At 42.0% G+C, this 27,254-nt stretch overlaps 2 protein-coding genes across 6 annotated transcripts in view; one reads left to right on the top strand and one right to left on the bottom strand.

The window, feature by feature from the left end:
- The window catches only part of TDP1 (tyrosyl-DNA phosphodiesterase 1), a 98,348-nt gene extending 81,009 nt beyond the window's left edge, over positions 1-17,339 (bottom strand). For 2 of the 3 annotated variants that reach the window (XM_037737115.1, XM_017524558.2), the window contains exons 1-5: positions 17,269-17,339; positions 9,206-9,765; positions 6,392-6,435; positions 5,188-5,243; positions 1,679-1,775 (exon numbers count right to left, since the gene is read on the bottom strand). In XM_037737115.1, the coding sequence (XP_037593043.1) occupies positions 1,679-1,775; positions 5,188-5,243; positions 6,392-6,435; positions 9,206-9,758 (750 nt within the window). In that variant the 5' untranslated portion in view covers positions 9,759-9,765; positions 17,269-17,339. Of the gene's footprint in view, positions 1-1,678; positions 1,776-5,187; positions 5,244-6,391; positions 6,436-9,205; positions 9,766-16,960 lie in introns of all 3 variants that reach the window. The other variant, XM_017524559.2, reaches the window with a different exon arrangement.
- A 1,133-nt stretch (positions 17,340-18,472) lies between these two features.
- EFCAB11 (EF-hand calcium binding domain 11) overlaps positions 18,473-27,254 on the top strand; it is a 170,475-nt gene continuing 161,693 nt past the window's right edge. For all 3 annotated transcript variants that reach the window (XR_001823848.2, XM_017524552.2, XM_037737114.1), the window contains exons 1-3: positions 18,473-18,641; positions 19,198-19,293; positions 23,021-23,066. Coding sequence is in view for 2 of the 3 variants with exons in the window: in XM_017524552.2 (XP_017380041.1) it covers positions 18,567-18,641; positions 19,198-19,293; positions 23,021-23,066 (217 nt within the window). In the remaining variant the exon portion in view is untranslated. The remainder of the gene's footprint in view (positions 18,642-19,197; positions 19,294-23,020; positions 23,067-27,254) is intronic.

Raw genomic sequence — 27,254 nt, 5'->3', positions numbered from 1 at the left:
AAAAAAAAAAAAAAAAAAAAAAAAAAAAAAAAAAAAAAAAAAAAAAAACCCAAAAAGCATGTAATTCACTCTTGCCTCTGTACTCTTAAGAGCAGAAATCGTTTGCTAATTTTACTAAGCAAATGATAAGGAAAGAAAACGGCTATAAAAAGCATCTTTCATGTTTTCTCATGAATGGACTGATAAAACAGCTAAACAAAATAGGAAAAGGTGACTATGACACCAGCTACTTCATAACCACCATTTCTACAGGAAGTAGTTACCATAAATGTGAGAAATTCTTCTGTATTCCTTGTTTTCCTTTCTACTTTGCAGGTTTCTTGCTCAAAATGCCACATGCAATAGAAAATCCTTTTGGATGATGAGTCTAAAGAAATGGGTCCTAATGAAAGTCACTGGCCACGTTTTATGCTGGCTGCAAAGTATTAGGACAAAATTATGGGAATATATAAAGAAACCAGGCAATAACTGTTTTTTGGCTTTTGGTATGGTTTGGGTCTATTTCCCCACCCAAATCTCATCTTGAATTATAATCTCCAATGTTTGAGGAGGGACCTGGTAGGAGGTGATTGGATCATGGGGTGGACTTCCCGCTTGCTGTTCTTGTGATAGTGAGTTCTCATGAGGTCTGGTTGTTTAATAAAAGTGTGTAGCTCCTCCCCTTTCTCTCTGCCCTCTTGCTCCAGCCAAGTAAGACATGCCTGCTTCCTCTTTACCTTCTGCCATGACTGAAAGTTTCCTGAGGCCTCCTCAGCCATGCTTCATGGATAGCCTGCAGAACCATGAGCCAATTAAATCCCTCTTTTTTTTTATAAATTACCCAGTCTCAGGTATTTCTTCATAGCAGCACAAGAACAAACTAATACAGCTTTCTTTTCTGCTTTGCTTTGGTTCTAGCAAACCAAGTGAATATGCCTGTTATGAGACCATTTAATGTCTCCACACTGGACTTAGATCATAGGCAGCATATGACTCAAACAGTTTCCTAACAGTTTTTTTAATCTATGGGTCTCTCCTGTTTAGACCTTAGATGCAACTGATGTGAAAAAAAGAACATGGTTGAAGGTAATGAAGTGTCAATGGCAGCTAATGTAAGTTACATAAGGTGTCATGAAAAACCACAAATTTTAAGCTGCATGCACAGGATACTGACAAAAAGAAACCAACAGCCACTGAAGTGCATCCAGAGGATTTGTTCAGTTGAAACCCAGGTTTCAACAGGAATATCGACAAGCTACATGCAACCAGGGGAGCACTGCGGCAGGTTGTGGCAAGATTCGGAATCCATAGTACAACCAAAAAAAGAGAATGTTTGAATCACAGAGAGAAAACTAAGTGAGACAGGACAGATCACTTTAGATATATGAATCACTGACACGTTGTAAGATGAAAGACTTTACTTATTTTGTGTGGCTCCAGAAGGGGAAAATTAAGACCCAATGAGTCGAAATTAGGAAGACTTCAGGTCCACAAAAAGAAAAACCTTTCCAGGCATAAGGAGTACTGCGAATGGAATGCTCTATCACAGGAAGTGTTTACGCTGAGCTTAGACAAATATCTGTTGATGACTGATGTTGGAGAGAGGACTTCTGCACCAGGTGGAAGGGTGGTCTAAATGTCTATGTTTCCTTCTAATTCTCAGACTATGCATGCTCTCCAACGGCAGTAAGAGGCTTACCTGGCAGAGAGAGATGTTCTCGTAAGGCTTGGCCTGGGCGTGCAGGTGAGCCTTAGCCTCTCTCTTGTCACCATGCACAAGCAGGATTGGCTTCTTCCTGAAAACAGAGCAGAAGTATTTAAAATACATCATTCACAGCCGGGCACAGTGGCTCATACCTGTAATCTCAGCACTTTGGGATACTGACACAGGCAGATTACTTGAGGTCAGGATTTTGAGACTAGCCTGGCCAACATGGTGAAACTCCACCTCTACTAAAAATACAAAAATTAGCTGGGCATGGTTGTGCGTGCCTTAATCCCAGCTACTCCGGAGCTAAGACAGGAGAATCGCTTGAACCTGGGAGGCGAAGTTTGCAGTGAGCCGAGATTGCACCACTCCACTCCAGCCTGGGTATCAGAGTGAGACTCTGTCTCAAAAATAAATAAATAAAATAAAATACATCATTCATGAAGCTGGACTCTGGCCTCATTAAGGAATGCTAGCTTCTTTATCACTTGACATTTGTTTCTGGCATTTGTAGTAAGTGAAGTCGGGGCTAACACAGAGCAGTGATCAGCTCATGTTCATTTACCAGATACCTTTATAATGGGGCTACATGGCCTGATCCTGCAGTTCTGCTGTAACAGAGGGAATTCAAGGACTATATTCAACGAAGTCCTTGAATAATTATCTTCTTTGGCCCAAAAGGGCACATAAGTAGCTCTGTGTTAAAATACTTAAGTCCAAATAAATTAAAGATAATTATTGCTTTATAGTACAATGCTTTTTTTTTTCCTTCTTTGGACCACATAGTGGATTCATTTCACACCACATCTATATTAGCCAAACTCCTCCTGTGTGCTATGTATTGAGCTAGACCCAGGATACAATAGTGAACAGGCCCAGGCCCACAGCATGACACAGCCACACTAATGGGTGGTTAGATTTCAGTGAAACAGAGCCCAAGCTATGCTGAAAATGCTATATTTTTGAATTCCAAATATAAAAACACTTTTCAAGAATACATTGAAAGGCTTTTGAGAGATTCTTGATCTTTCTGATTAATTCAAAGCAAGATAATCCTTAGAAATTAATATATTTCTATAAGCTCTCCCAACACAACAAAAATTGGATATAACCAATCATGCAAGATAAACAACTGAGCCACTTCCAGATTTATCAGTCACACTGCAGAATGATTCTCTACCTTACACAAAGGAAAAACAATCAACTAGAGAGAAACATCATAGAAAATGTACTTCTAGTACTAATGCCTCATTACCTCATACCCAATAGCTTTATGCTTACATGACAGGTAAACTATAAAACGTGCACTTGTGATTTTTTAGAAATTAGGTAAGAAAAACAGTATAGAGAATAATGTAAGAAACACTCATGCATCTATCACCTAGAAACAAAAAATGTTAGATCAAGTCATCTTTAAAAAAAAGATTAAACATGACTGATAGAAATTGAAGTCCTCATTAATTCTTTCAAATATATTGGTTCTATGGCTTATTACAAAAAAACAGCACCTGAAGAACAGCATAATGAGGTATAAATCCTTATGACCTGAATTTTTCTACATACAAATTCTGGATATTACTTAAACTTGCCATTTAGGCCACTCCTCAACCTTCTAAGGCTCTTAATGGCCTTCCCAAGATGTACTTGGCAGTAAGGGTGTGCAGGGAGGAGGAGGAGGACACTTTTTCCCTTTAGTTACTGGGAATCCAAATGGATACTGTATTAGTGTGCCAGGGCCTCCATAACACAGTGCCACAAACTGGGTGGCTTAGAAAACAGAAATATATTGTCTTACAGGTCTGGAGGCCAGACATCCAAGATCAAGGCATTGGCAGGATTGGTTCCTGAGGCTGTGAAGTACATCTGTTCCAAGCTCCTCTCTTAGCTTCTGGGAGCTTGGCTTGTAGATGGCGTTCTGTGTCTTCACACAGTCTTATCTCTGTCTCTGCACCCAAATTTCTCTTTTTATAAGGAGATCAGTCATACTGGATTAGTACTCATCCTAATGCCCTAATTTTATCTTGATTACCTTTGTAAAAGCTCTATCTCCAAATAAGATCACATTCTGAGTTACTGGGGATTAGAAGCCCAACAGATTTTTTGGGGGGTGAGAGAATTTAACCCATAACAGATACAAAGGAACGGCAGTCTACATTTTGTCAACACTCTAACGGGGTGACGATTTCAAGGTCTTTAAGAAAAGGAAGGAAGAACAGAAAATGCCAATGTGATGATACCCAAGGACACTACTGCCAGGAGGAGCCAAGGCAGAAACTGCTTGTTGCCTCCAGACAGCCATTCTCTTCTCCTTCCCTAACAAAAGGCTAATTCAGAACAAGGTGTGCTAAGCTAAAAGACATTTCAGCCTGTGCTCAATGAAATAGATACAGGTACTGTATGGGACTTCCAGGAAGTCTGCTCAGATGGGCATAGCTGGAACATGGGCCTTTTTTTGTCCTTCTCCTCCTTTCTGTTCCTGCTACCTGGAATAGACGAGTAAGCTGGAGCTCTAGCTGCCATACTGGGCCATGAGGTGACTCTGAAGACTGAATCACACACCAGGATGGTAGAACAGAAAAGGTAGGTGGATAAGTCTCTGAGAACCCTGGTGCCCCCAATCCAGACCATAAATGTTTACCATCTCAACTTCTCAGGCTGGAAACAATTTCTGTCTTATTTAAGCCACTGTTATTTTGAGTATTCTTTTACATGGAGATAAAACTAATTCTGGGTGTTACAGGTTAAAAAAAAGCCCCAAGTGCCAAAGCTGCTTGAAAAATTTTAACAGCGTTTTATCTATTGTTAATGTCAAAGGTTTCCACAATCTGATTCCCTAAATGTACTAAAAATTTTGAGGACCCTGAAAATTATTTTTTCTTGTGTGTTTTCTTCCATCCTACTTGCTATTATGGGATTCTGCCCCATAAATGTGTCAGAAACAGGGAGGGGTGGTACCTCACAGTGTGATGTCCTATTTGGTCTGTATTGCCTAACATGAAGCTGATGAAATACAGGCAGAAGACAGAACTAAAAATCCATTACCTCCAGAGCCTAGATAAGGGAAGGCGATAGGTACAGCCTCCTTTCCTAATTGCAGAAACACAAAGGGATCCTTAAGACAGAACACCATTGATGTGCTAAGGAAAGCACGGCACGCTGGCCACATGTTGGCACACTTACAGATCTAGAAGGCATGTGGAGATGGTCTTTTCCTTCATATTAAGACTGGACATAAAGTTCTGTTATTTGAGTTAAAGCCTGTCCTTATCTACTTCCTGAAAGAGCACAGAGGAAAATGCTAAAATCTGTAAAAAGAATGTGTAGGATTAAATAGATCAAAGAATGGTCTTTTTCCAATATAACTTAACGTCTACATAATTTCAATAGTTTCAAAAGAAATGCTCAAAAAGAGACCTGCGGCTTTGCCTGAGAAATACAAATCTTAGGTGTCAAAGCCCCCTTACAGTTTATGGTGTTGTCTGTCACCCTGCAGAACTCACCTGAACTCTCGTGGATACTGTTTTACAAGCCAGTCCACGTCAAAGCAGTAGTTAAACTAGATGGAGAAAAGAAGAGTAAGCCATGGGTAATTCTGCCAAACAGTTCAGAAGGAGAATTGTTTAGTTATTACATTTAAGGAAACTCTACAACAATGATGCACTACATATTTGTAAACCTGGAGGGTTATGCTGCAATAATAATAAATCTATAATTTATCTTAAAAACATGGTTAAAAGAACCTAAATAGAGTCAAGTACATGAGATAACAGGTTGTCAGGAAATTATCTCTGCATGCTTTGGCAGCATCTGTACTTGTCCGCAGGGTGTTATTACATTATGTCTAATGGCCTTGAGATTAATTTAAATAAAGGGGCTTTTAAATGTATCCCTTTTCCCCTAGGTGATTATAAAAAGACAGATACTGGAGACAAAGATCCTAGGACTTTCAGAAATGAACATTTCCTTTCAGGCTAACTTATTAGCTAGCTTTGTATACAGCCACCTGGGACCAGACATTTACTAGGCTTATAACAATTAAATCTTAAATGCAAGTTCTGTACTTGTCTCATCCATACAGCTCCACCCCACAACTGGGTAATTAGTAACTTAGTAACTCAACTGAGCTAACAGGGCATTTGCAAATGCTCCCCGCCTTCCAAATGGACACAAGGACTCTCAATGCCAAATCAAAGATAAAAGAAGCCTGGCTTTCCTCAGGGACAGAGCCATTTGTTCTGACCATTTACTTGAGGGTCTGGAGCATTACATGATTTATCAACACAAAGGGACCAGCTCAGTCAGGAAGGAGCCATTGAACATGAAAATTCACATTTTTCTAACTTGACTTGGCCTTCACTACTCACACCTCACCACTCTATGCACCAGAGTTAACTCAGTCCCATGAATTAATCAGTGTCCCCCAAAGAAGTGTCCTATTCTAGTCTTTCAGGCTGGAACGTCCAAAGTGACTTCTTGGCCAGTGGGACCTGAGTCAAAAGCTCTCCTGATAGTGACATCCCCATTCTATGTTGACGGCCATGGATTCCATGACTGTGGCACTTGAGCTAGCTTCCAGGTATGTGCCATCTCGGTCTCCGCATGGGACTGAGGCCCCCAAGATGCACTTCTCATATTTTCTCATGGAGTTGTTTAATTACTTGTCTACTTTCACCGAAAGAAAAAACACCTTAAAGGTATACTCACCTGAGCTGAAGAAACAAGCGTCCCAAATAAAGGAGATAAAATATCTGAGAAGACAAAACATAAATCTAATTCACACTCACAAAAATCCTCTAGTTATAATAATCACTACTAACTTTCAACAGTCACTGACAATCAAGATCTGACTCAGAACACAGTAAGCTAAACGTTACTACAAAGTCAGACTTTCATGTTTCATAAAATTCAAAAAATAATTTCCCTATGGTATTTAATATTTATCATATATTTTTATAAGACAATGTACAACTAAAATATACAACTTCTGTACTGAATGACTGATCAATTTTAGAAACAATATGGACAATAATGATACAAATTCTTTTCAGATCTCTGAACTTCTACCTCCTCCAAATACCCATTCAAGTCCCTCTCCAGGAAACCTCCCAACTTAAGACTAGAAAGACTTTCTAGGAAGATTTTATAAACCTTGAAAGTTTGGGAAGACTTTCCAGAAAGACTGGAAAGCACTTACTCAGAGCAACTTGCTGCCTGTGAATGAAAGCACAGAGGAACCCACAAATCTAAACTCACATTCCTGGTGTTCCTGGTCATCTCTAGGGAGGTCCCACTTTGTACCCTTCAAGCTTTACGTTAGACGGTTGAAAAGCTCACTTCTCAAACTATACCATGAGAGGAAGTACAGGATCATCATGACCTTCCATCACAGCAGCCACACCTGTGGAGACGTTAGATGCCAAGCAGCTTTCTTGGCACTTCCCATGTATTGCTTACTCCGCATATCCATTTTCTAGGTGGGGTCTGTTATTCCTACTTTATAGAGGAGCCTCTTTAGGAGGCTGCCCACAGACACACAGCTAGGAAGGGGTAGAGTCAGGGTTTGAACCTAGGCTGTCTGGCTCTAGTACCTTCGCTCACACCCACTAAACTGTCTCTGAGAATTAAGACCGGTCTTATTCAACTGAAAAATATTTACTGAGTGCCTCCTATCTTCTGAAGGTTGAGCTAGATGCTGGGGTAGAAAGATTTTCAGAGAATAACAACAACAAAAAATCATAAGGAAGTTCCTAACTTATTAGAAGAGTTGCAGAGATAAATTGCAATACATTCTTCTTGCCCCCACCAGCATGTATTTCTACCCTTCTAAATTTTACCCATCTTTCAAGGGCCTTTTAAAGTTTTCCTTCCTCCATGAGATCTTCTAAACCATCTAAAATTATGGCACATGGTAGAGTACTATAGCAAATAGCATGGATTCTGATGCCAGGATGTCATTACCAGTTCTATGACCTTGGGCACTTTTCTGAACTGCAGATCCATCACTTATCCAAGGAAGACAATTATAACATCTACTCATAAGACTGTCCTGAGGACTAAAGGAGAAAATATATGTAAGCGCTATCATGTTGCCACAATACCTTGGTGCCAATAGCCAGTTATTTTATTATATAGAGCAAAACTTGGCAAAATTCTTTAATATTTGTCAATCCGTCTCAAACAAACAAAAAACTTGACAAATACCAAGGTAAGAGATTCTCAAAAAGAAAACAACCTGTAGAAGACTCTACAGTATAGAACACTCGACACGTATATATCACACACAATATGGTTACATACTGTATATATATAAAAAAATACTGCTGACAGTGAACATTACTATTCTTAAATATGGGACAAGAAAAAAATGTGAAGGATAATAATGTTTATTGTGTGTATCTGCCATGTGAATATATTACATTGGTCACTTCATGTATTTGCTCCCATTTTTCTGCATTTCCAGTTTAAAGATGAACAAACTGAAATTCAGAGAATGTTATGTCCTATGTTAACAATTCATACAGCAAATGAGTGGTGAAGCCAGAAAGCAGATTCTAGAGCTCCTGCTGTTCCCCCTGCAGGTGCTCCCTGAGGAATAAGGAGAGCAAATTAAGGCCATCTTTTGATCCACAAATGAAACATCTATTTGCACTCAGGCACTTTTTTTTTTTCCCTTCTTCACCGAGAGCCAAAACCAGGCTTTTGAGCAGTGGTTCTCAAACCTGACCGGGCAGTAGAATCCCCTGAAGGGCTCGGGAAAACAGATTGCAGGGTCTCACCCTCAGAGTCCAATTTAACGAATCTTGAACGGGGTCTGAGAATTTGCATTTTAACAAGTTCCAGGTGATGCTGAGGCTGCTGGGCCTAGGCCATGGAGAACTACTGTTGTTAAGTATTTGTTACTTTGTTGATAAAGTGTAATTCATAAAGCTTAATCTTTAACCTCAAAGTTAAATAATGCGGTGGGCACGGTGGCTCACGTCTGTAATCCCAGCACTTTGGGAGGCCTAGGCAGGTGGATCACGAGGCCAGGAGTTCAAGACCAGCCTGACCAACTTGTGAAACACTGTCTCTAATAAAAATTCAAAAAAGAAAAAAAACAGCCAGGCATGGTGTCATGCACCTGTAATGCTAGCTACCCAGGAGGCTGAGGCAGGAGAATTGCTTGAATCCAGGAGACAGATGTTGCAGTAAGCCAAGATCATGCCACAGCAGTCCAGCCTGGGTGACAGAGCAAGACTCTGTCTCAGGAAAAAAAAAAAAAAGTTAAATAATGCTAAACATTGTGCTAAGGGATACAAGGAGTTGAGCTACAGGGTTTTGAAAACATATCCTCTGCCCAAGTCAAGTGAACAGTCTGCTGTCAAACTAATGCACTTGCCTGTCAAGAATTTTTTTCCCGAAAGTAGTTAAGAACACAAAGAAGAGTTCTCAGAAATCATTCTAGGCTGCCCTCCTCGTTTCATGGAGGAGACTCTCAAGTACAATTCAATAGCTCCTTGACACCCAGCATCTTCTTACCCTTGATGTGGAGGGCTCCGGAGTTATACTTTGGCTTAATTCCTGAGACTCTAGTAAGGTAAAACTGGTAGGGGTTCCCTTTATCCAGCATGTCCCAAATGTCCTGGCCCTCCCCTGACGTCTCGTATTCATTTTCCTCCTCCTCTTTGAGCCTGTGGCTGGTGGGAGGGCCATGATTTTCAGTTCTTTGGGCAGCGCCATCATTGAGAGCAGAGATGTCCTTCTCCTTTTTGATCACCACTTTCTCAGCCTGCTTCTGAGGCCTTTCTGGATGCAGCTCATCATCACTGCTGGACAGACACCAACCTAGGTCCTCCTGGGAACCGCTTTTCTGCCTTTTGAGAGGTAAAACTGAATCTGTGTTGCTGAATTTCACAGGTGATACTTTCCTCTTGTGTGCAGCTTTCCGGGCCTCGGAACAGGTGTACCTGGGCTCATTTGCAGCTCCTCGCCCAAGAGAAGAGGTAGACGGCTTGTCTGGTTTTGGCTTTTCTTCCTCACTTTCATCACTACTGGATATGGTCCACCTCCCATAATCACCTTCCTGAGACATTACACTCCTGGAAATGAAAAGCGGAAACATCAGCATTTCCCATTCATTAGGCTACTGGCAAAATAACTTTATTGCTCTCAACTTCCCTGTCAGATAAGCTGACACCTTGCAGAGGCTGAACCACTTAACATCAGCTGCTTTTTAGGTGTTTATAGACACGTTACCAGAATCCGCTATCAGATTCCCTTTGTCTACCTTCCCCTCCTCCCGCTAAGTTTTTTTTCTTTCTTTCTTTTCCTTTTTGGTAGAGACAGGGTTTCACCATTGTTGCCCAGGCCGGTCTTGAACTGCTGGACTCAAGCAATCCACCCACCTTGGCCTTCCAAAGTGCTGGGATTATAGGTATGAACCACCAAGTCTAGCCTTGTTTTTCAATCTAAACTTTGTTCTTAGATGTCCTAGGAAAGGGTGTTGAAACCAACCAACCATTCATTCTTGACCCTGAAGCTTCCAACAAGTGTTAGGAGTTAAGGTTAATTTAATCTATGTTCAAATGCTTACGGTCAAATTGGAATTTACAAGCCTAGCCTTTACTCAAGCACAGGCACCCACAGGCTTTCGGTGATAATGTCTTACTTCCCAAAAGACACCCATTTACCATAAAGCTTAAAGTTTTCAAGAGGAATGCCAAATGACCACTTAGGTATATACATTATTTATACCACTTTCATGAGGACCCAACTAACTCAAGATATCCCATTGGCCACATCATAAATCTACTAAAACCTGCACAGAGATAACTTGTACTAAAGCAACACATTTTTATTTTTTAAGCCACAAAGTCAAATTCTACTTTCTTGTTCTGAGAAAAGGAAAGTACACACAAGAGACACTTTTGGTGTTACTACATAATCTCATCAATTCAATGGTTAAGGACTAAGTAGACTTTCCAGGTAGCTAAAAACCAGTTCCTCAGTGTGATACTTTTAACATTTTAGCACAAGACCCAGAGGAAAATTACAAAACTCAATATAGTCTGTGCTGAGATTAACAGAGCATCTTTTAAGTTTCTGCTGTTTTAAAGAGGCTGAAAAAGATGCATTGAGTGGAGTAAACCAAGATGGTTACACTCCCTTCACAAGACCCACATTCCCCCTAAAAAGGGAATTCTACATTAATTCTACATCAAAAGATTTGCAAATGAATACATATGCATATGTCTCTACATGAGAAATAAAAGTCTTGGCCAAGGGGACCCCAGAGAAACCTTAAAAACCGAGTTCTAGGCCATGATGGGATGGGAGCTCAGTCATGCCTGTTATATCCCCTCCCTTTTGCTGTTTAAACACAACTGACCAGAGATCATAAGACTGGCAGAATAGATTCTGTGGCAACACAACATCAAATCATAAGTAAGACCTATGGTCATGCCAAGCAAGGGTTAAATCACAAAATGCTACCCTTAAAGAATAAACTATGATCTACCTGCCCCAAGGTTCTTTTTTTCTTTAGCAGCTAAACAAGCACTGGCCTGGAGACAGCAGTATCTAAACAATTGCAGCTTACCTACTGCCAGATAGATGCTTGACTAACTGACCCCTCTGATTCCACAGGCCATCACCACAGCTGTCATTGGACAACAGACCAACTTCAGCAACTTTCTCCTGATAAGAAACCACAGACTGGTTCTGATCAGTCCTCAGAGTCTGAGCACTGAGTGAGTGCCTTCAGGTCCCTCCTTCACCTTTTGACATAGGGGGCCTAATTGTAATTCATTTAAATGTTAAGGCTCCATCCCAAAGTGAACATGAGATGCACCAAACATGAATGTTTGCTCATCACCTGTGCACATGTGCCCCCCTTGCTGAATATTCATAGCTCCTCCCACACCTGTTGAATACCCAACCCATTCAGCATAAATCCCAGTTCTACCCTCTACTCCCTGCGATGCCGATGCCGATGCCGATGCCGATGCCGATGCCGATGCCGATGCCGTTAAAGGTCTCTGCCTGAGGCTGTGTTTCCCAGCCTGTCAGCCACGCTGCAGGCTATAACCCTTTATAAGAAGTTCTCCTTTCTAAACATATAGATCTCATGATTTTTCAGTGGACACAGCTAAACAATCAAACAAACAAAAAAACCCACCTATTTTAAAGGTGTTTATCCCTTTTGACAATTTCTCATTTAACCATTTTCAATTAGCTACCAGTCAAGTCAAGCAAGCCTTCTATAACTCACACATTTCAGGGACTATTATGCAAGAATGCATCAAGACAATACAGTAATCTGGCCCGTGTCCTTCATGGCTCAGGGACACTATTACCCCACCAGGCATGAACATTATCTCACAGCCAAAGCCTACAGGCTGCAGAGAGGGCTGGGGCCACCTGCTCCTGTAATTGTGACCCCAGACTGTCTGGCTCTTTTGAGCCTTCATATCTGCTTTCTAAAAGTTTCCTATTCATTTGTACACCTGCCCAGCCCACTTCTCGGGGTTGTTAAAACTCATAGCATAGGAATATTTCCCCTAAACTGTTTCTAATCTGCTAAGGGTTAAGAAACTGGATAACTGGTTATCCAGTAGAATTGTATTGTCATGGTTAAAGGGGTCTGAGTGCCCAGTTTCCTCCATGAAAGAGATTAGATTGATTTACTACTGAACACCTACTTAAGCAGCTCAGAGGTGTTTTTTAAAATGTATTTTTAATCCTTCTGGGTTTAAACACACACACACACACACACACACACACACACACACACACACACACCCTTAGGTTCCTCTAGTGTTCTAGAGTCTAGAGGTTGCTGGGTAGAGGTATTTAAGCCGTTACAATTCACTTTGAAGAAACTATTTCACTGGCTACGGTTTTGTGACTTTAAAGTTATTTGGGAACAAAAGAACCACCCTAGGAAAAACTACTCTCTGAAAGTCAGCTCCAGCTTCCTTTTAATTCTAAAATAGCTCTAAAGCAAGGTGCTTAGTAATAGAATCTTCAGTTACAGTCTTCAGGCTGTTCTCTATAGATACCTTGCCCATTCTAAAGCAAATAGCAGGTCTGTTTTTGGCGAGAAAGGATTCAGCTTCCCTCTTAGAAGCAGATTGCAGAATCTTCAGAGGCTACCATCATCTCTTCCCTAGGTGAATAACAAATATGGTTGACTGTATTATATAAATATTAGATACAATGAGTTCTAAATTTCTCTTCAAAGAATCGGTATGTCAGTATGTTCAGTTATTTGTCGTTCATTTTAAAGTTGAACTTTCTTATAGTTTCAGTAAACAATCTTCTCCACCAGTTCTAATCAGTTGTTCACATCTGTTCCCCGGTCCCTAGCTCTGTCCTGGCTCATCCTGGTCACCTGCTTTGACCTAGGTCACCCCTGGCTACCTGCTCTGACTTGCCTGTAACAGTCCTTCCCGCCAAACCACCCACCCTGCCACTCTGGCTTGTACTCCTACTCTCCTAAAAATAGCCAATCGGGATTAGTCTAGCCTGTGTTGTCTAACCCTAGCCAACAGGAGAACGACACACCAGTAGGGGTGACGTCCGTCAGGAATAAGTATCCCTTTTCCTCCTTGTCCAGGTGTGTGCTCACCATTGCTCCATCAATGAGGCACAACATTCTATGAGGTAAACTGCCTTGCTGAGAGGATTTATATTTGAGTGCTATTTCTTTCATGGCATCAAAATATTACTTATACCAGAAATAAAATGGAATTCCCAAACCATTAGAATTCTGTAGGTAAAATCCTTAGCAACTCTGTGAATTGGAGAATTTCAAAGGTTTTTTAGTTTTATCATTATCTACATTTTCTAAAACCACATGGAAGTGGAATTCTCTCCAACAAAGTAGGACAAGTGGGTAAAAAATAAAACAAAGCTTTTAAAAAGACATTTTCTAGAGAACAAAGCCCTTCTTGGGTTTCTGCTCTATACATAAAGTTTTGAACTTGCTGACACTCAAAAATATGTCAGAGTTGCTTATTAAAGACAACACAATACGATGTATTGGGTTACAATTTAGTGCAATACACTAATAAAATTGTGTCTTACAATTAAGTGTAGCAGCTTACCAATCTCTTCATGAAATCAAGGTACGCAGCCAGTTGGAAAAGGACTGCTGGTAAACACTAATATGAAACTTTAACTTTGGATAACTGGATGGTCACCAGTGTTAGAATTACTTCCCTCATACAGGATCTGGTGCCCAGCATTCCAGAGTGTTTTGTGATCAAGTCATACAGTTTTTACAAATGTAGAACCCAAGAGCTTTCCTTCAATTGTTTATCACCTGTCTTCCCTGCCTGGGCAGTGTTTGATACAGCATAAATCTAAAGTCACACTTTTTGTGAGTGGTACCGAATCAGAGAATGCAATATAGCTATGTTGATTCTGAATCCTGGCACTCAATCAGGACAGCACAGTGTTTCCTAAAGTGGAAGTGATTGGGATCTGACATTATGAAAGAACCTCCCTTTCCATTCCAATCCAAACTTTCTGTTTAAATCAAGAAGAAAGTTGTAGTGTTGTAGAAATGCTTTTAATCTTGATTTTGAACAAATAGCAGGTCTGGGCTCTTCTGCAGGCACCAACAGTTTTGTTTACCATCAACAGAAGGTATCTTATGGCTACGCTATATTTGAAATAGCAAAATACAGTTTATGTAAAAGAATGATTGGATTCAAACAAAAATACTGAGTGTATGATAGTCTATGTAATAGCAAAAGGAGGCAGACAAATCCCTAGGCAGATAGGGGCAGGTCCCCAGTGAAACCCCACCCCGCAAACCAAAGACAGTTTAAAGCCTGAAAGCCAAGCTACAAGTCTCGGACAGATCCACGGACCAGATTGAGAACCTCTTACCACTTGGCACACTTCCCTCTGATTAATCCCCACCCTTCACCTACTTTACAGACACCTACTTTTCCCTAATTAGTTTTTTATACTGTCATGCCTACCTTTGAAGTGGTGCCTTTGTTTTAGCTTTTTGCATACTCATAAACCAATCAGCATACACTTCCCCATTCTGAGCTCACAAAAGCCCTGGCCTCAGCCACACCGAGGAACTGCCCACCTTTGGGTGGGGGCAGGGGCGTACCTGACTTCAGGTAGGGGCCGCCTACTTAGGGCTCTCTCTGGTGAGAATTGGTTCACTGCTCAATAAAACTCATCTCTGCCCTTCTCCCCTTCGGTTGTCAGCCTAACCTCATTATTCCTGGATGTGGGACAAGAAACTGGGACCTGCTAAACAGCAGGTACAGCAAATAGAGCTATAACCCTGTAGTACTTGGTTCCACTGGTGGCGCAATGGGAGAGGAAGCTGCTGGCTGCCACACATCCCCATTCGCTGGGCTGTGGACAGTAGGACTAAAAGAGCTGTTAACACATCCGTATTTGCATGGCATCTCCAAGTGTTCGGGCATCACTGTGTTCCCCTTGTCTGGACACTGGAGTCTGCTGCCAGAGTCACTTACCATACGCCCGGGCCAGTCACAAGCCTTGCATGGAGCCTATACCTGGGCCAGCACTTGGAGTAGCCAGCTGGGCCTCTAGGCTCTCTCACTCACATACACCCTCCTCACGGGCTGAGCATGCAGTCATGCTGGCCACAGGATGTGGGCCAGGATGAAAGCCAAACGCAGCCTGCCAGGCTGAGTGGGCAGAACACTTCCTGTGGCCAGCTCAGGGCCGGAGGTCTCCAGCTGGCAAAGCAGCTCTAGAAAAATCCTGCATCGTATGTGTTAAGGGAACAAAACAAACTGGGAAAAAGACAGGTGAGTGATTGAAATTTGGCAAACACTGCACTAACATGAAAAACCTAAAGAATATTTCCTGCCAAGTGCTAGCTCAGGATACTGTTAGCGCTTTTATTAGGGGCTTTAAAACACGTTGTGGATATGAAAGGGTACTCAGAGCTGCTAGTATTTCCTCTCTCCCCACTATACCAGACCCAGCTGGGGCGCTTCTCTTTCACCTCCAGCAGCTCCTTCTCATGGAGCTTAAAGACTATCAGTTGGGCCTGGGACCAGGCTCCTCAGATGAGTCCCCTTATGGCCAGTGATAGGCAAACATGGGCCCTTGTCTCAAACCCAGCCCTCGCTAGGGAGTAAATGTGCACTTGGGCAGGTTAGTTAACTGCTAAGCCTCAGTTTGTTAGTTTGTAAAATGGATATCATGCTTACCCCCCAGGCTTCATTCATTCAACAACTTACTGGGCAGCTATTATGTGCCAAAAACTGAGAATGAAGCGTTAATGATATACAGTTTCTACCTTAGCAGAGCATAATTTCAGAGCAGAAGAGACAGACACACACATAGAAACTGTAATAGCCAAGATGACTAGACATTCATTACATTTTATGAGACAAAAAACAGGGGTGGCCTTACTCTGGAACATGCTGAAGAAGTGATATATAAATGAGACCCAGAGAGCCAAAAGGAACCTGCTGTCTAAATGATGGTGTAAAAAGCATTCCAAGCAGAGGGAACCCAGCCTGCAGAGGTGAGAGAGGTCATAAAAAACGACTTAGGCAAGGCAGGCAGTGGTTCACGATAAAGAGGGTGCGGAAGAAAACTTGCGAAAGACATTGGATTTTATGCTAAGAACAATGGGGCCCCATGAGGGCTTTAAGAAGAAGGGAAGTCCAATTTGTTCTTTTTTCTGGAGACAAGAGTCTTACTCTGTCACTGAGGCTGGAGTTCAACGGCTAGAACTTGGCTCACTGCAAACTCCGCCTCCTAGGTTCAAGCAATTCTCCTGCCTCAGCCTCCCGAGGAACTGGGATTACAGGCATCCACTATCATGCTCAGCTAATTTTTGTAGAAATGGGGTTTCGTCATGTTGGCCAGGCTGGTCTTGAACTCCTAACCTCAAGTGATCTGCCCCCTCTGTCTCCCAAAGTGCTGGGATTACAGGCGTGAGCCACCGCGCCCCGCCGTCGATTTGCCTTTTTAATACAAATGTGTGCTAAAACTCTGTAGAGAATGGTTTGGAGACAAAGAAGTGAGAGGGCTCTTGCTGACGGCGTTGGGGACCGATTAGGAACGTGAGGAAGTGATGACAGCAGCTGCTAACTTGACTGCATGCTCACCTGGAGCTAGGCACGCTTCGAAGCGCCTCATCGGGTGTCAACTCGCTTCACCCTCAGGACAACTCTGTACTACGGTGACGGTCCCCCTATACTGGGAAACCGACCACAGAAAGCTTAACCGCCTGGCACGTGGTGGGCGCTTTCCTACTCACTGTCTGGGACCACGCACCTGTAAGCTTAGGTTGGGGAATAAGAACCTGAGCAGGGGCCCCTCGCGTCGCGCCCGGGGAAGACTCGGGTCCCCGCGGCGCCAGTGCGCGCCCCCTGAAGCGCTGTGATCAGAGGAAACCGAGGCCCCGGGGCCGAGGCGACCCTGTCCCGTCTTCCTGGCCGCGCCATTTCCTCGCGTTCCGTTTCCAGCCTTGCCGGACTCCAGCAGCCCGCGCACCACGACCGGACCTGGAGCAGGATCCTGGGCCAAACCGCAGCCCGCGAGAAACCGCGCCTAGTCCGCGCCAGCGGTCGCACTGCACCTACCTGAGGCGCGCAGAACACACACTCGCCTAGGATCCCGCCCCACCGGCGACTATCGCGCATGCGCGCAGTTCAAACCCTACGGGCAGCAGCGCTTGCCAGAGGCCCGGCCCCTTCCCCTTCCGGGAACCCATTGCTGGGTCCTAAAGCCCGCCGGGTGTTTACCCAGGACGGGGTGGGGCCTACCTAGCTCTCGGCTCACTTTCTGGGGGCTTCTCAAAGCGAGAGGGAAACCAGAAAGCCGTCCCCTAACTTCTGTCTAGTTAACTATTAGCAAGACTCACCCTCTTTATAGGATTATCATGGCTCAGGCTCCCAGGGCTCCATGCAGCGGAGTTTAAAGTGGAGAGAGGATAGGCTTAGGTTAAAGGCAGCTGCAAGGAGACCTGTGTCCTGGGTGGGGATGGGTGCAGAGTTTAAAATCGGCTGTAAAATAAAAAGTTAAATGAGTTCCCATTGGACTCAGAACCTCGAATGTCTGTTTCTACTTAGAAACAGTTGCGTTCTTTAAAAATCTTCTGAGAAACGGAACTCTCCCCACATTCCTTGCCTTTAATAAAGATGTTTGCTATGAAATTTGGGCTTGGTGCTGTTTATGGTATTTATTATTGGAATGTTTTTCAACGTAGGCATCTCTTCCAGAGGATTGAGTGAAATACTTTTGTGTGAACATAACAGCTCGTTTCGTTCATTGAAGACCTACTTTGTGCTAGGCACAGTGCAAGGTGCTGGGGTTGTCTGGAGGGCAGAACACACGTAGTAGCTATTACCCTGGGTGCTCGATCCCAATGACTTGCTGATCTGAACGAGAATCCTGGACTTGGCTCTTCGTTTGGTTCTTTTTATGCTTGTGTACACTCTTTTTGTCTGCATATAATGTTTAGCATAGTGCCATAGATCTAAATGATTAAAAGTAACTTATTGCAAGATGGAGGGAGAGAATGAAGGAAATCCCGAACCAGGACACATTGAACCAGCACCTAAAAGCGCTTGGATTTACAGCCGCGCGCAAGGAGTGAACGGAACAGGGAAGCCGGTGGAGCCAAAGTGCCGGGGGCAGGCTGGGAGCTTCACCACTCCGGGCGGCTCCAAGGAAACCTGATGAAACAAAGGCTCTGGCCAATAGCCCTGCGGGATTAACGCGAGTGGCTGGCAGGTTGTCCAATGGGAGGAGACGTTGGAGTTGCGCGGTGAAGTTCGGCTTCCTGAGCCGCGGTGGGCGTGGCCGTGGTAGGCTGCAAGCTAGGCCAGGGCAGCGTGGCGGGTGGTTGGGTTGCTCTGGTTCGGTTGTTGCTGTCGCGATGTTCTTCTCCGAGGCTGTGGCCAGGTCGCGGACGTGGGAAACCAGTCCCTCGGAACACAAGATGTGGGTGAAAGTAGGTGTCCAGAGGGCGACTGAGTCTCTGACTTTAGCTTGGCCCGGGCCTGTCGCTTCTTCCTCGCCGTTCTCACTCTGCCCAGTCGTACAGACCAGACCTGGGCTGCCGGTCCAAAGGGTCGTGGTTACGGAGCTACAGGGCTCCTGGCTCCCGGTCCAGGACTACGGCTACTTCCAACTTCCTTCTCCTTTCCGTTTACGTAGTCTATTAATGGTAATCTCGAATCTTCATCTCTCCTCCCGCTTTTCAAAACCAGCGCCTTTGCCTCACCTTCGTAACTCCAGGACTGAATTTTGGGTAGAATTTATCTCAGTGGTCTAAATGAATTAATTTGCGTCAGCCTAGCGGTTAACTCATTTGCACTTTCTTGAGGGAAATTTCAGCCCATCTTTAAGATTTCTTGAGAGTTAATATTGGCACAAGGAAATTCCGTTTTCAAACTCTACGGCTGGGCCAAGTTTTAGATTTTCGAGGTCCAAACTATGTATCAACTAGTAATAAAAATAAGAAACCGTTTCTGTCTCATTAACTAAAGCTATTCAATGTTCTTCAGGTATTTAAAGCATGTGATGAAGATCACAAAGGATATCTCAGCAGAGAGGACTTTAAAGTTGCTGTTGTAATGCTGTTTGGGTATAAGCCCTCCAAGGTACAGCTTTCTTATATATTTGGGATGGGGTAGACGATCAATAGCGAATGGATCCTAAGAAAAGTTCACGGGGCTAGCTTAGGATGTTTATAAAGTCAATCTCTGCTTTATAAGCAATTTCAGAGGTATTTCCAGTGCTGAATTTTAGTTTCCTCTTAACATCTCAAACCAGAGATGAAGTAGAAGTCTATATACCACTGGAGCCTACGCAAGCCTGTCTCACCACCAGGCTGCTAATAACTATAATAAATACAGGATGCTAGAGAGGTACCAAGAGGCAAGGTGGAGTGGGGCGTGTCGGCAACAGAAGAAATTTACATGGGACATGACACAGAGTCTCTTAAGCTTTACTTCTGTTGTTTTGTTTATAAAATATATCCACAGTCAAAAAATTAAAACAGTGCAGAAAGGTATAAAGTTGAACATAAAATCCCCTCCCTGCCTACAAGAGGGTCCCACTTGTAGGGGATTACCATTATTAACAGTTTTTTGAGTAGTTGTGAAATTTTCTATCCATGACAAACATGAATGCATAATCTTTTATTGAAAGCATAAATGGCTAAATATTGTGCCTACTTTAACTTGCTTTTCTCATTTAACAGTGTATCAACCTAAAAGCACATACCTTAACACATTTTAAAATATAGTTGCATATTCTATTTACCCAGGTTCCTGTCTCAGGTTATTTAGGTTTTTTTATTGTTATTATTCCTACAAACATTGCGGCAATGATACACGTATTTCTGTCCTTGTGGCTGCATATCTGTGGAAAAAGTTCCTGGAAGCATAATTGCTGGGTCATGGGATACGTACATTTAGAATTTTGTTAGATATTGCTCTCCAGAAAAGTTGCACCAATTCACCAATAATGATAATTGAGCTGAGCCTCCATGAACCTCCTACTTTAGTAGGACAAGTCTTCTGTTCACCTGTCTTTATGCTCTTCTGCTTTCCTGTTACATTTATTCTAGAGAAAGTGCCCTTCTTGTTAAGCTGGAATTAGAGTCAAGATATTGTCTAGTTTCAAGAAACTGAACTGCAACCATCAGGCAAAGGGAGCACTCAGGGCTCAGCCTGGAATGCCAACTGTCACTCTCATTAGGCCAGACAGCCTGGTGATTAATTATGGCCCAGCTGTTCCTCATGAGTGGGCTCTACCTTTCTGCCAGATTGAAAGCCCAGCAAAGCCAGGGACCCTGTGATGTCATGCTTCCCCACCCTATTCGCGTCAACAGAACAAATGTACTGTGAAGTTGTGATGCAATATGTAAATCTTAATATATTCTCTTGACCCAAGTCGGTTAAACAACCCAGGTGGGCTCAGGATGGCTCAACTATGAGGGGATGCTTAGTTACTGTGAATCTTATTACGGAGCTCAAAGAAGCAGTCAGGGCTGACTCTTAGAAATTGCAGCTCTCCTGTTAACCTGCAATCATTTCAGCTGGAAGCAGGTCAGCTAAATAGAATCAGTCTGTGAAGCATTGTATTTAACTTGGATTCACCTGAAATGATAACTGGTCTCATTTTGTCTTTATCACTCTTGAGTCTATATGGTTTCAATTTTAGAATGAGGAATTTAATGACAGCTACAGTTATGTAACTTATTGTACATACGCTCCATGAAATTTAACAGATTTTACTTTTCATACTGGGGTGAAGTTTTCTATTTTATTTTTTAAGCAAATGAACTATTTACTAACCACAGGTCACTAATCAGTATTTATTTATAGTATATCACCTATACACTTTGTCATTTGTACAATGAACTTTTCTTACACAAGTGACAATGTATAATTTCTGTGAAATTCAACAGGTTTTTATACTAGTTTGAGGTTTGGAGTTAATTTTTGAATATCACTTTTGAGCAATTGAAATATTTACTGACTGCTGATCATGAAGAAGTAAAATACTTACATAATAAATCACTTATACATTCATGCAGTTGTTTACATAATGAAATTTATTTATTATTTGAGATAGAGTCTTGCACTGTCACCCAGGCTAGAGTGCAGTGGTGTGATCTAGGCTCACTGCAACCTCCACCTTCTACGTTCAAGCAATTCTGCCTCAGCCTCCCGAGTGGCTGGGACTACGGATGCACGCCACCACACCTGGTTTTGTTTTTTTTTGTATTTTTAGTATAGTCGGGGTTTCACCATGTTGGCCAGGCTGGTCTCCAACTCCTGACCTCAAGTGATCCACCCACCTCAGCCTCCCAAAGTTCTAGGATTACAGGCATGAGCCACCGTGCCCACCCATACAGAGTGAAATTTATTAAGTGTTCCTCTTTAATAAAAGGAACACTTGCTAGTTGCTAGTGATGTAAAGATGAATGAAGCACAGTCTCTACTTCAAAGCAGTTGAGTTTAATGTGGAGAGATATGCAACTGTGACAGATGCCAAGAAAGAGAAGAGATTGAAAAACAAAGTGAAGAGTACAAAGAAGCAAGGCCTAATTCTAGTAGTGACGATAACAGTCCGGGTGGTCATTTAGACTAGAGAAGATAGACTACTCTGATAAGTATCTAGGAGCACTTTGTGAGTGGTGGGACAAGTTAGGCCCGGATGCAGTGGTGGTAAGAGTGACATGACCACCAGGAGTGAAGGGATAGCGATGCCACCAACAAAGAGAAAATTTAAGAGTAGATTCAGAGGAAGTTAGTGAGTTTCGATGGGAATACATTGAGTTTGAGATAGCTATGGGCATTCCAGGTGCATTTACTTGTTAAATACTGTGCTAGCTATTCAGGTTATGGTGGTGAGAATCTGCTGTTAGATCTGCCTCCCTGAGATGTAGGAATCTGAAATTGGGTGGAGAGGGTAGGGCTGGAGATAGTCTTGGGGCTCCTTGGTTTCCAGGTGGCTGCTCAAAACATGAGGCTGTATGACATTGCCCAGGAAGAGTATGCAGAATAAGAAGAGTCGTGGCCTTAGAACGTTAGGGAATACCAACATTTAAGGGGAGGCAGGGGACTTGAAGAAAATGGCATGGGAACCATTTGGCAGGGACAAGAGGAACCAGGAAAATGCAGGGAATCCAAGACTGGCAAGAGTTTGAGACTAGAAGTGGAGAAATTATGTCAGATGCTGCCAAGGCTCTAATACTCCAATGTTTATAACACCCTGGTAACAGCGTGGTAAAGGGCTTTTATTTTAACATTTAATGAAAGCAAGTACTCATGCTTTCTATACAGTGTTTAAAGTCTCAAATGTTTAAAAATGCATAGAGGAAAAATGCTGATTAGTCTAAAATGATAACAGTGGTTTTCATTGGATGGCTGATTTTTCAATTTTCTTCATAATTTTTTGTGTTTTCTACATCAATCGTGGTACTTTTATAATCAGGAAAAAAAGAAATTTAAAAATAGAGCCACCGAGCCCATTATAACACTTGTTTTTATTTGTCTAAAGTAGAAAGGCTGCCTGTTAGATTATATTATATATGGGACAGCCAAATTGATTTTCTGTACTTAAATTCTTTTGGTCAATGGAATGAAGTTTTGGGGGCCATTAGACGCTAGCAGATTAGTGTCTGCTATTTTATAGATGTTGATAGAAAAGCAAAATGACTGTTATAGCTGTCGTGTATCATCAATTGTCTGCTTGGGTCAACAAACTTGGTTTCTCATAAAAATAGATCCTTATTCCCACCCGAAGGTTTAAGAACTTGCACTGTGAAAACATTTGATAAAATTACATGTTCTGTTATTTTTTCCTCTTTTCTAGATAGAAGTGGATTCTGTGATGTCTTCAATAAATCCAAATACTTCTGGTAATATGAAAGTTAATGTTAATTTTTAGTACCTTATTTAGACACTGATATGGTTTGGCTGTGTCCCCACTCCAATCTCATCTTGAATTCCCATGTGTTGTGGGAGGGACCTGGTGGAAGGCAATTGCATCCTGGGGGCGGGTTTTTCCCCTGCTGTTCTTGTGATACTGAATACGTTTCATGAGATCTGATGGCTTTATAAGGGGGGGTGGGCGGGTTCCCTGCATAAGCTCTCTCTCTGCCTGCTGCCATCCATGTAAGACATGACTTGCTTTTCCTTGCCTTCTGCCATGATTGTGAGGCTTCCCCAGCCACGTGGAACTGAAGTCTGTTAAACCTCTTTCTTTTGTGAATTGCCCAGTCTTGGATATGTCTTTATCAGTAGCATGAAAATGGACCAATACAGACACTTACAAAATGACAATTAAAAAGAGAAACTGTATAGCATTATATTTAAGCACATCTTTGTTTTGTTTCTCATCCAAAAGAAAGGTTTTGGTTGTTTTTATTTTTTTTTAAATTTTTAATTTTTGTAGCTGTATATGTATATATATAGAGAGAGGCAGTACATGACATGTTTTGATATAGGCATGTAATGTGTAATAATCACATCATGGGAAATGAGATAACTATTCCCTCGAACATTTATTCTTTGTGTTACAAACCAGTTACACTCTTTATTTTAAAATGTATAACTATTTTGACTATAGTCACCCTGCTGTGCTACCAATACTAATACCTGGTATTTGATAGCACATCAGGGTCCTATTAAATAATCAAATCATGGAGAATGGAGTATCCATCCTATCAGGCAGTTATCTTTCATGTTATCGAGAATCCAATTATACTCTTTTGGTAATTTTTTTTTTTTTTTTTTTGAGACAGAGTTTCGCTCTTGTTACCCAGGCTGGAGTGCAATGGCGCGATCTCGGCTCACCGCAACCTCCGTCTCCTGGGTTCAGGCAATTCTCCTGCCTCAGCCTCCTGAGTAGCTGGGATTACAGGCACGCACCACCATGCCCAGCTAATTTTTTGTGGTTTTAATAGAGACGGGGTTTCACCATGTTGACCAGGATGGTCTCGATCTCTTGACCTCGTGATCCACCCGCCTCGGCCTCCCAAAGTGCTGGGATTACAGGCTTGAGCCACCGCGCCCGGCTCTTTTGGTTATTTTTTAATGTACAATTAAGTTATTATAGTTACCATTGCTGTACTATCAAATACTAGGTCTTACTCCTTTTTTTTTTTTTTAATGCATCCATTAACCATCAGCACCTCTCCCCAACATTCCCACTACCCTTCCCTGCCTCTGGTAACCATCCTTCTACTTTTATGTCCGTGAGTGCAGTTGTCTTGATTTTTAGATCCCATAAGTGAGAACATGCAGTGTTTGACTTTCTGTGCCTTATTTCGCTTAACATAGTGACCTCCCATTTCCATCTATGTTGCTGCAAATGACAGGATCTATTTCTTTTTTACTGCTGAATAGTACTCCATTGTGTATATGTAGCACATTTTCTTTATCCATTCATCTGTCGACGGACACTGAGGCTTCCAAATCTTGCCTATTGTGAACAGTGCTGCAACAAGCAGTAATGGAGAGTACAGATCTCTCTTCTATATGCTAATTTCCTTTCTTTTGGGTATATACCCAGCAGTGGGATTGCTGGATTATATGGTACCTCTTTTTTTTAGTTTTTTAGGAATCTCCAAGTGGTTCTCCATAGTGATTGTACTAATTTGCGTGCTTACCAGCAGTTTATGAGGGCTCTCCCTTCTCCACATCCTTGCCAGCATTTGTTATTGCCTGTCTTTTGGATAAAAGCCATTTTAACTGGGGTGAGATGATATTATTGTAGTTTTGATTGCATTTCTCTGATCAATGATACTGAGTGCCTTTTTATATGCCTGTTCGCCATTTGTATGTCTTCTTTAAATTTTGATTATTTATAAATAGGTTTATCACAGGGAAATTTTAAACTGTTGAAGTGCATAAAGAAAAAATATCACTCATAATTTTAACATTCAGAAAATGATACAAGGTTTTCTGACTTGTGCAGCTGGATGAATGGACATGGCACCTACTGAAAAGGGAAGATGGCAGGCAGGCAGAGGGGTGGGGGTGGGGGTGGGCAATACTTAAGAGTCAGGGAGACTGAGTTCAATTTTGAATATGTTAAGTTTGAGAAGTGTCAGCCTACTATGTCAAAGCAATCAGACTATGAATTTCAGAAGTAAGTCCTGGGCTGAAGATATGTGGGAGACATCAATCTGTAGATAGCTTTTAAAATCATGAGAATGGATGAGACCACCTAGAGAGATAGAGTAGATTGAAAATGTTAAGAACTCTAGCCAGCGGAAGTCAGATAGAAGATGAAGAAATGGCAAAGGAGACTTAGGAGTGACAGAGGGGCAAGAGTAAAATCGAGTGTTTGATCAGAAGCCAAGAGAAGTAGATATTTTAATGAGGAAGGTATGGTCAGCACTATCAAATGCTCCTGAGTGGTGAGGTAGCCTGATGAGTGTACGTTGGAGTTTGCCACCTGGAGGTGTTTGGTGACTTTAGCAAGAGGCATTTCAAAGTGTAGTGAGGGCAGAGTGGGCTGAAGGCAAGTGGAAAGTGATGATAAAGTGTGACAATGTGAGTAGATGAGTCTTTAATTACGTCCAGAGTGGCTGTGGATCAAGAGACGTTTTGTTTGCTTATTATTATTATTATTACTATTTAAATGGAAGAACATGTTTCCAAGCTTAGCGGAATGATCTAGTGAAGAGGAGGAAAGAAGATTAGAGAGAGGGAGGGAAAGAGACCTATTGTGTAAGGGGATAGGATCCAGAGCGTGTTGGATTGGCTTTTTAAAGATTGCCTTTTTCTGAATAATGTAAAGCTTACAAAAGTTCAAAATAAAATAGTACAGAGAATAGCTTACTCTCTGTATGAGGTATACCTTTTACGTAGATTGACATTGTTAACATTTTACCCCATCTTCCTTCTCCATTGCACTTTCTGCCACCACGCCCTTCTCTTCTGTACTCAACATAACTGCAATATGCTTGTCATGTTCATAAATATATGTTGATAACTGTATTTCATCTGATTTACCATCTATATTCCAATTTTGTCAGTTAATCTAATAACATCTTTAATAGTATCCTTCCTTTTTTAATATGTTTAAAAAATTACAAGTGTATCTAGGAGAAAAAGACACATATGAATAGGAACAAAGATAAGAATGACAGCAGTAGGCTGGTGGTGGTGACTATTACCTGTAATCCCAGCACTTTGGGAGGCCAAGGCAGGAGGAATGCTAGATGCCAAAATTTCAAAACCAGCCTGGTCAACATAATATGAGACACTGTCTCTACAAAAAAACAAAAAAATTAGCCAGGCATGATGGCACATGCCTATAATCCTAGCTACCTGGGAAGCTGAGGCAGGAGGATCCCTTGAGGAGAGGAGTTTGAGGCTGCACTTAGCCATTATCATACCACTGCACCCCAGCCTGGGCAACAGAGTGAGATCTCATCTCTTAAAAAAAAAATTCAAAAGAAGGAAAAAAATGGGAACAAAAGATAGATGGAAAGAGACAAATAGAAAACAAGTAACAAGATGGTAGAATTAAATCCAATCATTAATGTTTTAGTTAGATGTAAATGATCTCAACATCCCCATTGAAAGGCAGATACGGTTAAATTAAATAATAGAAACTAACTCTGTATTGCCTAGAAGCCCATCTTAAATATAAAGGAACAAAAAGATTAGAAATATATACTGTACTGAATACTAACCAAAGAATGCCAGAGTGAGCATATAAATATCAGATGAGGTAAACGTCAGAAGAAGGAATATTACCAGGGATAAAAAGAGTCAGTTCATTAAGGGAATTAAACATTTATGCCCCTGGCCAAGTGCCGTGACTCAAGTCTATTAATTCCAGCACTTTGAGATGCCAAGGCAGGCGGATCACTTGAGGCCAGGAGTTTGAGACCAACCGTGGTGAAACCCCGTCTTTATGAAAAAAATACAAAAAAATTAGCCAGATATGGTGCCACATGCTGGTAATCCCAGCTACTCAGGAGCCTGAGGCACAAGAATCATTTGAACCCAGAAGGTGGAGGTTGCTGTGAGCCCAGATTGCACCATGGCACTGCAGCCTGGGTGATAGAGCAAGACACTGTCTCAAAAAA

The sequence above is a fragment of the Cebus imitator genome, unplaced genomic scaffold (genome assembly GCF_001604975.1).
Source record: "Cebus imitator isolate Cc_AM_T3 unplaced genomic scaffold, Cebus_imitator-1.0 Scaffold34, whole genome shotgun sequence".
Lineage (NCBI taxonomy): Eukaryota > Metazoa > Chordata > Mammalia > Primates > Cebidae > Cebus > Cebus imitator.
The sequence above is the reverse complement of the archived record's forward strand: the minus strand, read 5'-3'. Positions and strand labels throughout refer to the sequence as shown.